Source organism: Terrapene carolina, unplaced genomic scaffold (genome assembly GCF_002925995.2).
Source record: "Terrapene carolina triunguis isolate 2854851 unplaced genomic scaffold, T_m_triunguis-2.0 Scaffold33723, whole genome shotgun sequence".
Lineage (NCBI taxonomy): Eukaryota > Metazoa > Chordata > Testudines > Emydidae > Terrapene > Terrapene triunguis.
Genome location: NW_020698074.1, coordinates 6745505 through 6760893, shown reverse-complemented (window position 1 = coordinate 6760893; position 15389 = coordinate 6745505). Strand labels below are relative to the sequence as shown.

Sequence of the window (15389 nt, the reverse complement as noted above, 5' to 3'; positions counted from 1 at the left end):
GGTTCGGGGTGGAGGGGATGTGGGGTCCTGGAGGCATTTACCACAGCTCCGAGGAAGCAGACGCCAGGTCCCTGCAGCCTCTAGGCGCATGGGTGGCCAGGCGGCTCTGCGTGGTGTGTGCTGCATTTGCGCCCACAAGTGCCACCCCTTGCAGCTCCTATTGGTCGCAGTTCCTGGCCAATGGGAGTTGCCAAGCTGGTATTTGGGGTGGTACTTAGGACCTGCAGGGACCTGGCAGCCACTTCCAGGAATTGCATGGAGCGCTGTGCCACTGACAGGACTTTTAACGACCCCTTTTAGAGTCCGTTTTCGACCGGGCGTTCCAGATGCCTGGCAACTCTAAGCCCCACACCACGGGGGACCCCATGAAGCTAAGCTGCTCTGGCTTCAGCTTGGGGCCCAGGTGATGGGCGATGGGGCTTTGGCTTTCTGCCCTGGGCCCCAGTGAGTCTAATGCCAGCCCTGCTTGGCAGACCCCCTGAAACCTGCTCGCTGCCCCCAGGGGGCCTCGGACCTCTGGTTGAGACCTGTTGTTCTATATGTTAGTTCACAGGGCCCATCTGACCATGTCTCAGAGAATTGCTGGCCAGTCACCATTGGTAGTTTAAAAACTACTGACCAGGTGGGAGAGCAATAGCGCAAACTGTTAGTCAATAGGATTATGTCCGGTAATTCAAAGGAGTAATATACTGCTATGACCTTATTTATGTATACAGGTATACACTTTACTGGCAGGCAGTTTCTTCAGCTATTACTTTTCTTTTTTCATCTTTGAGCCTTCAAAAATTTTGGGGGAGGAGGAGGTGTCATTTCTGAGCCACAAACATGCAGATGCACATTGCTGGCATTCTGTGAAGATCATTCATAACTTCAATGGGTTGAGTCACAGTCAGACTGTGTACTGTGTATTTTATAACCCATACATTTGTTGTATAGGAGGCTTCCTACACATCCTTCCACCAATTCACAAAAGTCTCCTTGTGCCTACTCATTACATCCTGATCAGAATGAGTTGTCCACCATATAATTTGAGCATTTTTGAAGTAAAATTCAATTTGATTCCTGTAATCCTTCCCCCCCCCCCCCAAAAAAAATGAGTGGAAAGGGATATAATTTATTTCCATTTTGTTAAAGCTGATAAGAAAAGTGAGCTTTGTTGCATTTGTTTTTCTAATATATACAGCCTATTACCCAGGTCATTGGTTCCAAACCTTTTTTATATTATTGCCTTCTCTCCTATTATTTTCTTTCTCCATTTTTTTTGCCTGTTCTCTCTCTCTCTCCCCCATTCCTTGTCTTTATTTTAATTTCTGTTCCTTTTGGTTTCTTACTCTTTTTTCTGTTCTTTCACCCTTCTGACTCTTTTCACATCTTACACTCCTCCCCCTCAGTAGCTCTGTTTCCCCTCCTTGTTCCCTCACTTACTAGAAGGCTACATATTTCTGAGGGTTGGGAACAGCCATTTGTGTCTGCAGGATTGAGTTGAGTTCTGTGGGAGCTGAGAACAGCTTGGGCTGATGGGCTGCTAATTAAACTTGTGGCCCAATACATGGGAGCTGCCAGCTAAATTGGGTCGTGGTCCAAAGCTCACTGAAGATGATGGGAGTATTTGGATCAGGTCCTTGGGGTGCCATAATGGTAGCATGGAAAGAAGATGGGTGGCTTTTGGGGGGCCACTTGCTACTGTTTCTGCAGAGTTTTGCGATGTGTATGTGTTGCATAAGGGGTCGTGTAACTTTTATCACTCACTCTAATCCTGTCCTCCGCCCTGTGCACCATCTTATCCCTCTGAGCTAGTTTGGTGCTATCTAGCAGCCCACCCAACAGGTGTGAAACACTGATTTAGGCCAGCAGTTCTCAAACTTCATTGCACCATGACCCCATTCTGACAACAAAAATTATGACATGACCCTGGGTGGGGGAGAGGGGTGCGTGTGGGGCCAGAGTTGTAGCCCTGTTGCCCCAGGCAGATGGGAGTGGGGGCCCTTGACTGAAGCCTCGGGTTTCGGCTTTGGCCTGGGCAGCAGGGCTCAGGCTTTGGCTTCAGCCCTGGGCCCCAGTGAGTCTAACGCTGGAGTGCAGGAGGGGCTCAGGTCTGGGGCAGGGGTTTGGGGTGCGGGAGAGGGTGAAGGCTCTGGCTGGGGTGCAGGCTCTGGGGCTCTGGGCTGTGGCAGAGGGGTTCAGGATGCAGGAGGGATCTCCAGGCTGGGGCAGGGGGTTGGGGTGCTGGGGGGTGAGGCTTCCAGCTGGGGGTGTGGTCTCTGGGGTGGGGCAGGGGATGAAGGTTTTGGGGTGCAGGAGGGGAGTCTGGGTTGGGAAAGGGGGTTAGGGTGTGGGAGGGGGTGTGGGGTGCAGGCTCTGGGAGGGAGTTTTCATGCAAGAGGGGGCTCAGGGCTGAGGCAGGGAGTTGGGTTTCAGGTGGGGATGTGGGCTCAGGCTCAGGGCTGGGGTAGGGGGTTGGGGTGTGGGAAAGGATGCAGGGTGCAGGCTGTGGGAGGGAGTTTGGGTGTGGGAGGGGGCTCTGGGCTGGGGCAGGGAGTTGGGATGCAGGAGCGGGTGCAGGCTCTGGGTGGCACTTACCTCAGGCAGCTCCTGTGAAGCTCCCAGCACGTCTGGCTCCTAGGCAGAAGGGCAGCCAGAGGGCTCTGCATGGTGCCCAGTCTGCAGGTGTCATGCTCGGGGTGAGGGCAGCATGCGGAGCCCCCGTGGCTGCCCCTACGCCTAGGAGCCGAACATGCTGGCAGCTTCCCAGGAGCCACACGGAGCCAGGTAGGGAGCCTGCCCGTGCTGCCAACCGGATTTTTAACTGCCCAGTCAATGGTGCTGACTGGAGTTACCGGGGTGGGGTCCCTTTTCGACTGGGCATTCCGGTCAAAAACTGGACATCTGGCAACCCTATCTTCAACACTGGTGGAAGGAGGAAACTCTGGCTCCTGCTGTTGTTTCAATGGCTCCAGGGGGAAAGAGAAGACACTGCATGGTGTTGCAAAGGCCCTCCTCCAACCACCAGTACCCTCAGTGCCTGCAGGAAGTCAAGAGAGGCGCTGATCCTATTTTTCAAGGTGAAGTGGTGGTTGGACCTCCTGTTTATTGTGAAACTTTTCTTAGAGTGACTTGGTTTGTTTGGAGGGAAAAATTCCTGCTTCATTACAAAAGGAATTTACTGTTCATGTACATTTGGCAGGAATAATGTGAAGGCAGCATCAAAGGCTCTGAAATTGTACTGCATGCCATTCTGTTGGCAGAAAGCAGAAAGGTTCTTTCAGTCTGGAATCATTCACTGTACAGCACTGTCCATGTGGAACAATTACAGGTACATCCCAGATTAGCATCTAATATGGCAGTATTCGATTTTATCATACTGCGTATCCATTGCTCAATACTAAACAATATGACGAAATTCATAATTTTCAGGCTCCAAACTAAACATTCCATACAAAACACAAGTATGGAGAAAACCCTCACTAAGTTACTAAGGTTGCAAGGTCAAGCACTCAAAAAGAAGGAAATACCAGATTTAAGGTATTCAAATATGATCAACTTTAATTTGGACCCCTGGTGCGTGTGCATTATGGTACAGTCTTCAGTTACATGATCACATATTATTTTTTCCACAGGACTGCTTCACATTGTTTCACGGCTGCTTAACCATATTGGTGGTCCATGCCTTCCGTTTGACAGCTCTTCCTGTGAGCAGCAGACTACAGGACATCCCTCATACAACACCTCAGTTATCCACTTGGATATTCTGCACCCAACTTCCCTATGTGGTGATCCATCACAGACTTACCACCCATGGCACTTAACTTGGTCCAGTAGTTTAACCTTAGCTTCCTTTCATTAAAGGGAAGATTTTTCAGCTGAGTTCCTTATATCAGAGAGATTATTTCCCGGAGGGCTGATCAGCCTTTCTCTGTTCCTGCCATTTGAATAAGAGGTCCCAACTCCCCGGCCTACCACTCTAAGCTTCTCCTTCCCTGGATGATAGATGGTGATCCAAATCCCTTTCCCTGGGAGTAGTAAGGTTTTTGTTTTGTCCTGCAAAGCTGTAGTTGTTCCACATGAATACACAGTAGAAGGCTGGAGAAGAAGGATGTGGGGCTGAGGAATGGGGAGGCGAAAGGAGCAACATGGGAAGGTGGAAGGAAAACAAATAGATAACAGAGGTAGAAGAAGAGGTTACAGAGGCAACACAAGAGGAAGGAAGTTAGAAGGACAGTGGGGTGTAAGTAAAGGAAAATGATGACAAAAGCTTTGGGAGAAAAGGCAGAGTGGAGAAAGGGAAAGACAGAAACCCTATCTTCCCACAATAGGGCCTCTTATCCAGCACAAGCAGGAAAAGCTACTTCCAGACAAGGCAATTAAGGCATGTGGACATGACAGGAATGATAGAGAAGTTCATTGTACATAACTAATGGTAAGAAAATGCAAAGGAGAGAAAAGATGGAATGTCATGTTTCTTTTAGCATTCAAATATAGTAACTCCTCACTTAAAGTCATTCTGGTTAACGTTGTTTCCTTGTTATGTTGCTGATCAATTAGAGAACATGTTTGTTTAAAGTTGCGCAATGCTCCCTTATAGCGTCATTTGGCAGCTGCCTGCTTTGTCCATTGCTTGCAGGAAGAGCTGCCCGTTGGAACTAGCTGGGGGGGGTGTCTTGGAACCAGGGTGGACTGGGAGCCCCCCTATCAGCTCCCCGCTCCCCCAAGTTCCCTGTGTGGCAGCCGCCCAGCAGGCTATCAATTGCCTGCAGTTCAGCTGTCCCTCCCCCCACTGCATTTGCTGCTCCTGCCCTCTGCCTTGGAGCTGCTCTCCAGAGCCGCCTCCTTGCTTTCCGGGGAGGGGAGAGGGGGGAGAAGAGGGGGTCTAATGTCAGGGTGTCCCCTTCCCCCCACTCCTGCACCCTGCTTACCCCATTTCCATAGAGCAGTGCGGGGACAAGACAGGGCTCAGGACAGAGGGAGCTTGCTGGCAGGAGCTGCTGTCTCAACTTGCTGATCTATTTTAAAAGGCAGTGTACTTAAAGTGGGGTCAGCAGTACTTAAAGGGGCAATGTGCATCTCTCTCTCTCACACGGTGTGTGTCTCTGTCTCTGTCTGCCATGCCGTCTCCCCTCCCTCCATTCGTGCTGCCTTGTAGAGTGTGAGGCTACATTAACAACATGTTAACCCTTGAGGGCTCAGCCAATTGCTAGTTCATCATTTAGCAGTAAGGCATTCCCTGGAAAATATCCCACCCTCTGACTTCACCACCTCAACCAAGCTTCACAATCATCATCGTTGTGTACCAGTATTAAATTGTTTGTTTAAAACTTATACTCTGTGTGTGTGTGTGTGTGTGTGTGTGTGTGTGTGTGTATATATATATGTATATAATATAGTCTTTTGTCTGGTGAAAAAAATTTCCCTGGAATCTAACCCTCCCCCCATTTACATTCATTCTTATGGGGAAATTGGATTCGCTTAACATTGTTTCGCTTAAAGTCGCATTTTTCAGGAACATAACTGCAACGTTAAACGAGGAGTTACTGTACTTCCAGATTGCTTCTATGGGATCTGGTGAGGGTTATTACCTTAGCCAACATTTCCTTTTGATGTTTGCCTGTCACAATCTGCAAGAAAAGTAGGGCTTAGCTATATTATTGTACAAGTGTAGAGAAATATTCATTGTTAATAGTGCCATGATGCCTGTCAAAGCATCTACATTGGGATTTATTATATTACTGTAGCTGTACTGGAACTTGTAGTACTTCACTCTGTATCTCATTCCCAGTCATAATGAATCTCTGTGGTATTAGCAAACTTATAGCTCAGTGCAGGAATCTAAGAAATTTCACCAACAATTGCTCTGGAGCAATATTCTTTGAGCCAATGTCATCCTTAATGTGTGGACTAGGGGACTGGCTAAATTTATTTCTTAACATTGAAGGAAAATATTTTGCTGCCAATTTCTTCCTTCTGTATTTTGATGGCGGAAATCATGAAGGCAGTCTTTATAATTTTGTTCTCAGTTACTAATAAAAAGTCAATTGAAAACATATAAACTGCTTGCCTTGTCTAGGTCAACGTTATGTTATGATCAAATATGAAAAATATTTCTCTGTCCAATACTGAGGGACCACATCATGATATTCTATCCTGTGGCATGATATTCAATGAAGGATCACCAAGGAATAATGTAAAGTTTCCAGCAACAGTTATTAAGTAAAACTTTTGTTTCCTGTTTGTTGCTGGAAACTTTACATTATACCTCTGTGATTCTGGCATGAGACTTGAATTTTTGCTATGTTATCCTCTGTAGTTGGGTGAGTGGCTGTTGGATGTCTAGCATTCTTGTTTACTGGAGAAGCATCCTGTCTCCCTCTAAGACAACTGCTGGATAAATGTCTGTCATTTCCAGCTTTGACCTCGTGGAAAGAAGCATTATTTAAACAATCATTTTAGTTGACTTTGCTGTCTAAGTTTATCTGTAAGTGTAGACGAGGTCAAACCATGGTCAGCACCAGGTCAGCTATATCGATTACTGACAATTGATGACTGAAATGGTACCATTTCCGAATGTAAACAAAGGCCTTCGTTTCTCTCTCTGACACACCTTGATTTTGTTTAGTAAGTATTTGGAAACTTTCCCCTCCATCCCACAGTAAAGATTGAAATTTAGGGAGAGGGGGAGCAGTATTTGCTGTGGCACAAATGAAATAACTTTGAAAAATACATTATAAAAGAGTAAGACAAACATTTGCAGCAACAATATTCTCCAATTCCTGCCCCTTAATTAGCTATAGAATATTACAGGTGGGAATGCTTAAAAAAAAGAAAAAGGGTAAATAACATTTACTTTCTTAAAAATTGTCTCCTCTTGCCCTTTCACATTTATTTAACCCATTCTTACTTTCTTATTTTTCAGTAACATATTCAACTTGTTCCTCTTAGGATTTATTTTGTCTTCCTTTCCAGCTTTACTCTCTTCTGTATTCCACTCTGCATAGCTATACTTTCCCCCTTTTACTTTATTTGTTGTTTCTTCATAGTTCTCTTTTCTTTCCTCTGAGCGCTCCCTAGTCTCTTCTCTCATATTGTTTCTTCTGCTTGCTCTCCCCTGTAGTTTTTCTTCTTTTTCCTTGGCCTCTTTCCCTTTATATCTTTTTACCTTTTTCTCCACCCTGGATCCTTTTTAATACGTGAGCACTGCACGTAGCTGTTGTCTTAACTTTCCTCACAGTGCCTCAGTGTAGGGGTGGTGGTCTCAGAACAATAGCTGATCTCATTTCCCAGTTATGGTTTAAATACTTAAAACAGTGGTGGGTTAGGTTTGGAGTTCCAGCCTGTGCTCTAAATTTCCTAACTTGTGTTTTGTTAAACCAGATAATGTTTTACTAAATATCTCTGTAGTAATTATGAGGCTGTAAACAAATTCAGTCTCCTTGGAGCAGTTAAAAGATTTGTCAGAAAACTACCTGGGTCCGGGGAAAATTTTTCAGAACTTTACTGAAATGTTCTTATACAAGAAAAGATGAAGCCATTATGTGTATACCGTACAGTGTTACCATAATGGGGGGCTGGCAATAGAAGGAAATGATGGAGAGAACTGATTGAGCAGTATGCAGCACTCCCACAATTTGAAGTAGGGATTGTCTTTTCATTAAATGTGTATACAGCACCTAGAATTGTGGAGGACCAAATCCTTGATTGGGGCCTCTAGGTGCTATCACAATGCAAATAATAAACATCAGAAAACACTGAGGGAGGTAGTACCATACCAGGAAAGGAGAGAGTGGCCAGGTAGTTCACGGCTGAGATGAAGCCAAGAGGAGTTACATCTTAACTGTGGATTCCCATTTGAATAAGGATTATGTGGGTTTGGTGATACCTTGGCTGTTAATTTTTCTTAGAGGAACAAATAAACCGATAGAATCATGCATCAAGCTAAGTTATAAAATCTAATACAAAGGTGGATGAGTATTTTTGGTCTAGATCTGTATATTACTTCCTAGATATGTTTCTCTCCCTGCTAGTGTTTTTGAGCAACTTGCTAAAGAAACCTGTTTGCCCACTGACTATTTCTGTCCCCTTCACAACCAGAGAGCTTAGGGAAACAAAGATAAAACAAAGATACTGCCTTTGTCAGCAGTATTTTATTAATGTTTTATTTTGCATCAGGATATGGTATTCCTAAATTATGAAAAGTGTATTACAGATATACTAATGAATGTTTTAAATCTATGTTTTAAATCTATTGCCAAGATTAGAAATTATTTCTCCTGGGTTGTTTATAAAAGCTGTTTTTTACGGTAGTTGTGGCTTATTAAAGATCAGTATCTGTAACTGTAGAATGTACATCCACATATTTAACTGCAGCTATGCCTTTTCCATTTTCCTTGCTTGCAGAATTCTTACTATGTGTCATGTCTTCTTTGTTCTGCACAGAAAATGTGAAAATATGGATGCTTGAATGGAAGGAGAAAGAGGAGCATTCTGAAGCTGCTTTACATATTGATTACTCAAATTGCCATTTAATTTGGTGCATAGTAGTACACAGTGCCTCAACTATTTCTCAGCCATTCTTATTGATTGCAGTAATTCTGCTTTAACATTATATGAAGATACAGTTTTACCATTAAATATTTATGCACTCATGAAATGTTAACACATTGGGTTAATGTGAAATTCAACAAAATGTGTTTGCCAAAAGCAGTGATATTGCTAAAACTAGTGCCTTTTTCCCCTCCACTTTCATTTTTCTCTCTGCATTGATTTTATTACCCACTTTCCTTAGCTGTATCTAAATCTGTGTCAAAACAGCCCCTCGCTCCAGTATGCAGATTTTCTTTTTTATTATGAGAGAGAAAAATAAAACAAGTGATTTCAATAATGTGAAATGAAGCATTGCATTTGGCTTGTATCATTCTATCCTATCTCCAGCACTTGGGTCTGGTAGCAGCAGGGGCGGTTCCAGGCACCAGCGCACCAAGCGCGTGCCTGGGGCAGCAAGCCGTGGGGGGCAGTCTGCCGGTCGCCGTGAGGGCGGCAGTCAGGCTGCCTTCGGCGGCATGCCTGCGAGAGGTCCGCCGGTCCCGTGGCTTCAGCGGCAATTCAGTGGCGGGTATGCCGAAGGCGCGGGACCGACGGACCTCCCGCTGGCATGCCGCCAAATCCGCATTACCAGCGGACCTCCCGCAGGTGTACCGCCGAAGGCTACCTCACTGCCGTGCTTGGGGCGGCAAAATACAGAGAGCCACACCTGGATAGCAGATCACTTTTCCCTATGAGAAGGGCTCTAAAACAGGATGACTAATCCAGAATGCATAGTGGAGAGATGTTCACTTGTTGCTGAAGGGTGGCTGCAGGAATGTAAAACAAAAATTGTAGAGGTGTTTCTTTGATTTGGTACAGCTGTTATTCAGGTGTTGCACTGAACAATTAGGTACGGTTTCATCCTAAACTTCTGGCAGAAAAAAGAACTCCTCTAGCAGAGCATTGAACTACTCAGAGGCCAAGAGACTACCTGCCTTTCTCCTCACGTACCATTGATGCTGTTCAAGATCAGTTAGGGCACATCAGCTAAGAGACTAAATATCTGGAGGCAGGTGGCAGGACATACTGGTGATTCTTTAACCCATCTATTAAATACCACCTTTGTGGAAGAGTCCTATAGGATTTAATAGGGATAAAACCATTACGATTCAATAGGAATTGTTGTAAGAACCTATAGAATGAAATCTTTTCTGTAGGGTGTGGGTTGATTGGTTTTAAGCGATCATATAGATTTCTATGGCAGGAGTTATTATTCTCTATCAAATTCTACAGCATTTGGGTGTTTTTGTTTTGTTTTTAACTCATCGACGTATAAAACATTTTCTGTTACATTCCATAAGACTTTCCAATAAGGGCAAAGTGATAGGTGCTTCAGAAATACCTAAGATAGCAAGGTGAAATCCTGGTTCCATTCAGGTCAATGGAACTTTTATCATTAACTTTAATGGGGCCAAGATTTCATCCCTTGAGAGTTGAATGTGTTTCCCTCCACTTGTCTGACAAAGCCCGAGTCCGTTGATCTTTGGAGGACAGTTCAGAACCCATTTTCCCCTCTCTTCCTGTGGGAAGGTTTCTGAGGTGAAGGGATTGCTTTTGTATTTAATTTTTTGTGGAATGTCTTTTCCCGGTTAATATAAATTGATTGATTTGAGACTTGCTGATTAGGCACATCTTATTGCAGAGGTTCTCCGCAGTTAAGGTTGCATTCTGAAATGTCCTTAAAATGGAGCATAACTCCCCCCCCCCCGTGTATATGGTAGCCTTTTGTTGTTCTTCGAGTGATGGTCCCTACTGTATTCCACTGAGGGTTTATGCATGTACACCATGCATCTGGAGCCAGAGAATTTGAAAGTAGTAGTGTCTGTTGGTCCGTGCATGCGCCCTTGCTTCAGCTCATCGTTTCGTCTGAGGTGATAATGGGCAGGGCAGTCCAATTGCGTCTCCTATTCCTTCTCACCATTGCATTGTGTTCAATGAGGTAGTGTGGAGAAATGGTTGTTGGAAGCTTGGTATTATACCCTATACATTACATCTGATGGTGACATGTAAGGGATGAGTTACGGTTGTGGTCTGTGGTGTATGTTTTTTGTGATAGTGGTAAGGTATGTGTCTATTGATAGAAGTTGTGTTCTGTGAGGTGGCTTAACTTTTCAATTCTTGCTTTTTTGATTCTGTTATGTGTCTGGCAGCCTTAACTGCTTTACAATGATTTTTTTTTAAATGTACAAATAAATATTGTTTCTAAGATTTATTTCTTAATTAGCTGTTTTAACAGTGATCAATACTGACCCCATTCTTGGTCCTCCACCTCAAAATCCCCAGTTGTTCCATGTCTGAAAAATAAGATAGTGTTATGTTTGTTATTTTGTCCTAAACTTCCGCCTTTCAGTCTTTTTAAAAGTATGGATTTGGTTTGCCTCGCAGCTATGGGATTAAGCCATTTTGAATTCTCCTATGCCATCTTAAAAAAAGGTTTTCTAGGTAAGGGTATGGTCAGGGCCGGCTCCAGGGTTTTGGCCGCCCCAAGCAGCCCCCCCCCCCCCCAAAAAAAGCCGCGATCGCGATCTGCGGCGGCAATTCAGCGGGAGGTCCTTCGCTCCGAGCCGGAGTGAGGGACCGTTCGCCGAATTGCCGCCGAACAGCTGGACGTGCCGCCCCCCTCCGGAGTGGCCGCCCCAAGCACCTGCTTGACAAGCTGGTGCCTGGAGCCGGCTCCTGGGTACGGTGGGGAAGCAAGCTGGAAGAAAGAAATCTCACCAAGTAGAGAGCAGTGTCTGAACACCTGTTAAGTAAATTGAGAGATCATCTGAGGTACTATGGTACTTACGAAAAATCTACTTTGGAGTATATTTTTCCTCTGGCCATGCAGTAGCTATTTAGGACATGTGCATTGTTTCTTTTTTAAAAGCTGGTACGAGAGTTTGTTATCACAAGCCCAGTTCTTAGTGGAAACCTGTTTTGAATTAATTTTTGTTTTCTTTCATTTTCAGGCCCTATTTGTCCTGCTTTTTTTGCAGTCAAAATGAGAAATGAGTCGCTCCCAGTTTATGCAAAATCTGTAGTATTCTCATAAATAATATTCTACTCTCTGTACAATGATATTTTTAGACCATCTGTAATGGCTGGGATGGCTCTGTCCAAAATAAGAGTTACATAACTTCACAAAGTGCAGAATTTATTTAAAAAAAAAAATTGTGTTCCACGGCTTTTTCACTGTCATGTAGCAGATGGCCAAAAGACTTGTAGAGCTTGGTTGTGCTACATTTGTAGCCTTTATAGTGAACTGTTCCTGAATAATTTACTGAAATCTAACCTGCATTATAGATACAATAAGCACATCTTTATACCCTATTATTTTCATATGACTTAAATAGGCTTTATGGGTATAGGCCTTTATGGACCCAGAACCCAAGTGTAAATCTTATTCTTATTTTTAATAGTTTTATTTATTTTTAAAAAAATCTAATTTCCTTTCACAGCACACACAAAATTAAATGTAAAAATGATCAGCTCCTTTGCCACCGGTTTCTATTCCGATTTGTGCATGTACAGCTGGAACCAGAGCAACAATGTTCTATTGGAATGACAGTGCTTCAGAAATGGGCGTGTTTGAACATGGGGGACCATTGGCTGTGTTTAGCTCAGCAGCAGTAAAATGGATCAGAACATATCTTTCTTTCTTTCCACAGATTTCCCCCAAAATAATCTTGATGTTATTTATTTTTCTAATATCTAGGATGAAAATCCTGACTTTATGAGAACAAAGTGACTTTGGGATTTAAATTACTAAGGCAATCAGATGTTCACTGTATATGCTGAGCATAGAGGACATTTCTTCAACACACAGGTTGTCCAAATAAATCAATTTCCATTTTTATTTCCACTTCAGATTGTCTTGGAAAACAGCAGCCGAGAAGACAAACATGAATGTCCCTTTGGCCGCAGTAGCATCGAGCTGACAAAGATGCTGTGTGAAATCCTGAAAGTAGGAGAACTACGTAAGTTTAACCTATTTATTTAACCAAATGTTTCAGTTTAAGATGAAGAGCTGTGTGATTCTTTTCATTGTTGTCCCAAAACTATTTTTCTGGTGGTGATGCATGGGTCCCCAGTTATCTCAGAGTAGATTGAATGCTACATAAGTTTGATTCAGTAGAAGCGTTTGCCATTGTGATCCTGGTTTCTGTATGCTTATACATTGGGTATTGTACCAATTGCAACTTGCTGTAGTAATTCCAGTGTTTTTTGGCAAATTGTGTGCATTACCAAGTGTGGGTATAATACGGGAAATGGCATCCTGACTGTAAATCCTTTCAGACATTTAACAAGGCTGTTGTTAGTGCATTAGGGTTATTATACTAGCTATCTGTTGGTGTTATGATTCAGTAGGTGGCATAGTCCCCTCAAAGTCCATACTGAACCGGTGCCCCAGCAAGATACTTCCAGAACACTGTGCCGCTGGAGGGTACTGTCTTTTGGTTGAGAGATAATATCAAGATCCTGGCTACTTGTGGTCACTGAAAGATCCTCTGACTTTTGCATGATTATGGTGGTAACTCCGGTGTTCTAGGGCAATTCTAACTTGGGTAATTACATTCTTCCTATTTAAATTTTCTCTTCAGTTGAATAAAATATTATATTCTTGACATGCTGTTGTAAATTGTAGAGGGTTGCTATGTGCTGCTGGACAGTTGTCAGCTTTTTATCCAGAGATAGATACATTTTGGGGGTGATGTTCAGGTTCCCCACATAAAAGATTCAATATTGCAGCCCTTACTTAGGTTGCTGAATGCTTTCTCATGTGAGCAGTCCCACTGATTTAACGAGGCTCCACATGTACATTTGCACAAGTATGCAGGGCCAGATTTCCAGTTAGGCACAGTAGGCGTGCCTAGGGGTGCTGGCATTCTAGGGGTGACTAAAAGTTAAAAGTGGGTTAAAAGTTTCATTTTTTACGGAAAACACGAAGGTCAGCTGTAGGCAGGTGTGTGTGTGTGTGTGTGCTGAATATGCTGTGCCTAGGGGCTCGTAAGGTGTAAACCTGCAAGTAAACCCATAGTTTGTAAATACATTACAGTATTTAAAGCTCTACATAAATGTCAGCTATTACATACATCATTTACTATAATAGTGCACTGTAGAATAACAAAATTACAGTAGAAAGTTAATGATATAATTTCAAACAGTTTACAATTAGTTTTGAGTACTATACCTATATAGTTTTTCTCTGTGTTTACATTTATCATTTTCATTTCTTAATTAGTATAGTGTAGCAACGTATGACTCAGTGCGTTGTGTATCATTTCGGTTACAAATCAGTATTATTATCGTTCCTGTCTTTGCCAACAGACATTGCCACAAGTTCCATTTCCATACAGCCCAAGTTGGCAGCACAACTTTGCCATTGAATTTCTACCGCACACATTCTTTTTCTACATTCTCTATGCTAATGAAGTCTTTCCTTTCCTCTTGCCCCCGAGCCCACTGCGGCAGTGTGCAACAAAACTGAGGAAGTCAGAAAAGCGAGAGCTAATGGTTATAAGTGTTACTTTGGTGGTTGTTCCCACAGGCTCTGCAACATAAATCAGAAGTTCAATTTAAAAAGTATGATTTGGCTGATACTTCATCTAATGCTTTTAAGAGCAGGATGCCAAGAGAACAGTACACCAAAGGCGAAATTCTTCCCTGTGCAGAGACTAGCCTTGTGCTGGCCCATCACTTAAAGCCTTCAAAATAGCTGCTTAGACTGTATGCATCCAAGATAATAACATAGTATCAGTTTTGAATTCCAGCATTAAAAACCCCCACTGAACAGTAGAAAAGGATCAGTAAATGAATAGTTCAGACTACAGACTGTTATAGAACTACTGTAATAGGACTGAAGAGACATGACAATTGTAGTTGGATATGCTGTCATGGGTGTCTCCCTCCCGAATAATCTTACTGCCACTGGCTAGGATATAAGACTGAAGAGTTTCATATGTGCAACTGCTGGCTTGTATGAAGTCTCTGCCGCTAAATTTTTTTGGGGGGAAATAATACGTTTTGATGATTTTCCATGATTTATATCCTGGTTTCTCCCCACTTAGTTGTTTGCCAGTGCACAATAACATCAGTAATCATTAGTACTAGTATAGCTCCTTCAAATGGTGATGTCACCATTCCACGTCAATCTTTTTAGCACCCTGTTTGAAGAGGTGCATTACAACAGAAAGATTGTGAGGTTGGTTTGTTTGTTTCCATTCACTTAAAAGTATTTTTTAATAAAAATGAATAAATAAAGAATTTTGTGTTAATTCTATGGAGGTTTTTAAAAAACCTAATACATATTTGGTAGAGCATTTTGGAGGAAGGATTCAGGGAAGGCAGGGAAAGACAGCAGTAAGAGATACAAACCTGGGAAAAGAGGGCAATACGAGGTATCAGGGATTGAATGTTTGGGGCAGAGAAGCAAAGGTTAAGAGAGTCTGGGTGGGCAGCAGGGAGTTGGCTTCTAATTAGAATGGGCATCATCTTGTATGGTACCATTCATTTCAGGGACGTGTAACTTCCAGAGGCTTTCACCTTTTGGGTTCAAAATTTTTCAATGTCTGGTCTTTGGGACGCCAGATTGAGTAAGCTTTTGTTTTGTTTTGTTTTGTTTTTAAAAGTTTATTGTCAGTCCTATTTGAGCATGAAGATAAAGGAGGGGAAAATATATTTTTGGCATCTTAAAAAAAATCCTATTACCTTTGTGGAGGAGCTGTACCGCTAGAGACAGAAAGTTAATGTTTACCTAGGGTTGGGGGGTGGTGTCAAGCTATTGGGCAGGAGAGGGGAAAAGGATGGTCAGGTATACGGGGGGGGGGGGGGGG

At 43.2% G+C, this 15389-nt stretch overlaps 1 protein-coding gene across 2 annotated transcripts in view; it reads left to right on the top strand.

Moving 5' to 3' along the window:
- LOC112119106 (engulfment and cell motility protein 1) overlaps positions 1-15389 on the top strand; it is a 444965-nt gene that overhangs the window by 218265 nt on the left and 211311 nt on the right. For both annotated transcript variants that reach the window (XM_026663518.1, XM_026663519.1), the window contains exon 15: positions 12425-12533. In XM_026663518.1, coding sequence (XP_026519303.1) covers positions 12425-12533 — 109 coding nt within the window. The remainder of the gene's footprint in view (positions 1-12424; positions 12534-15389) is intronic.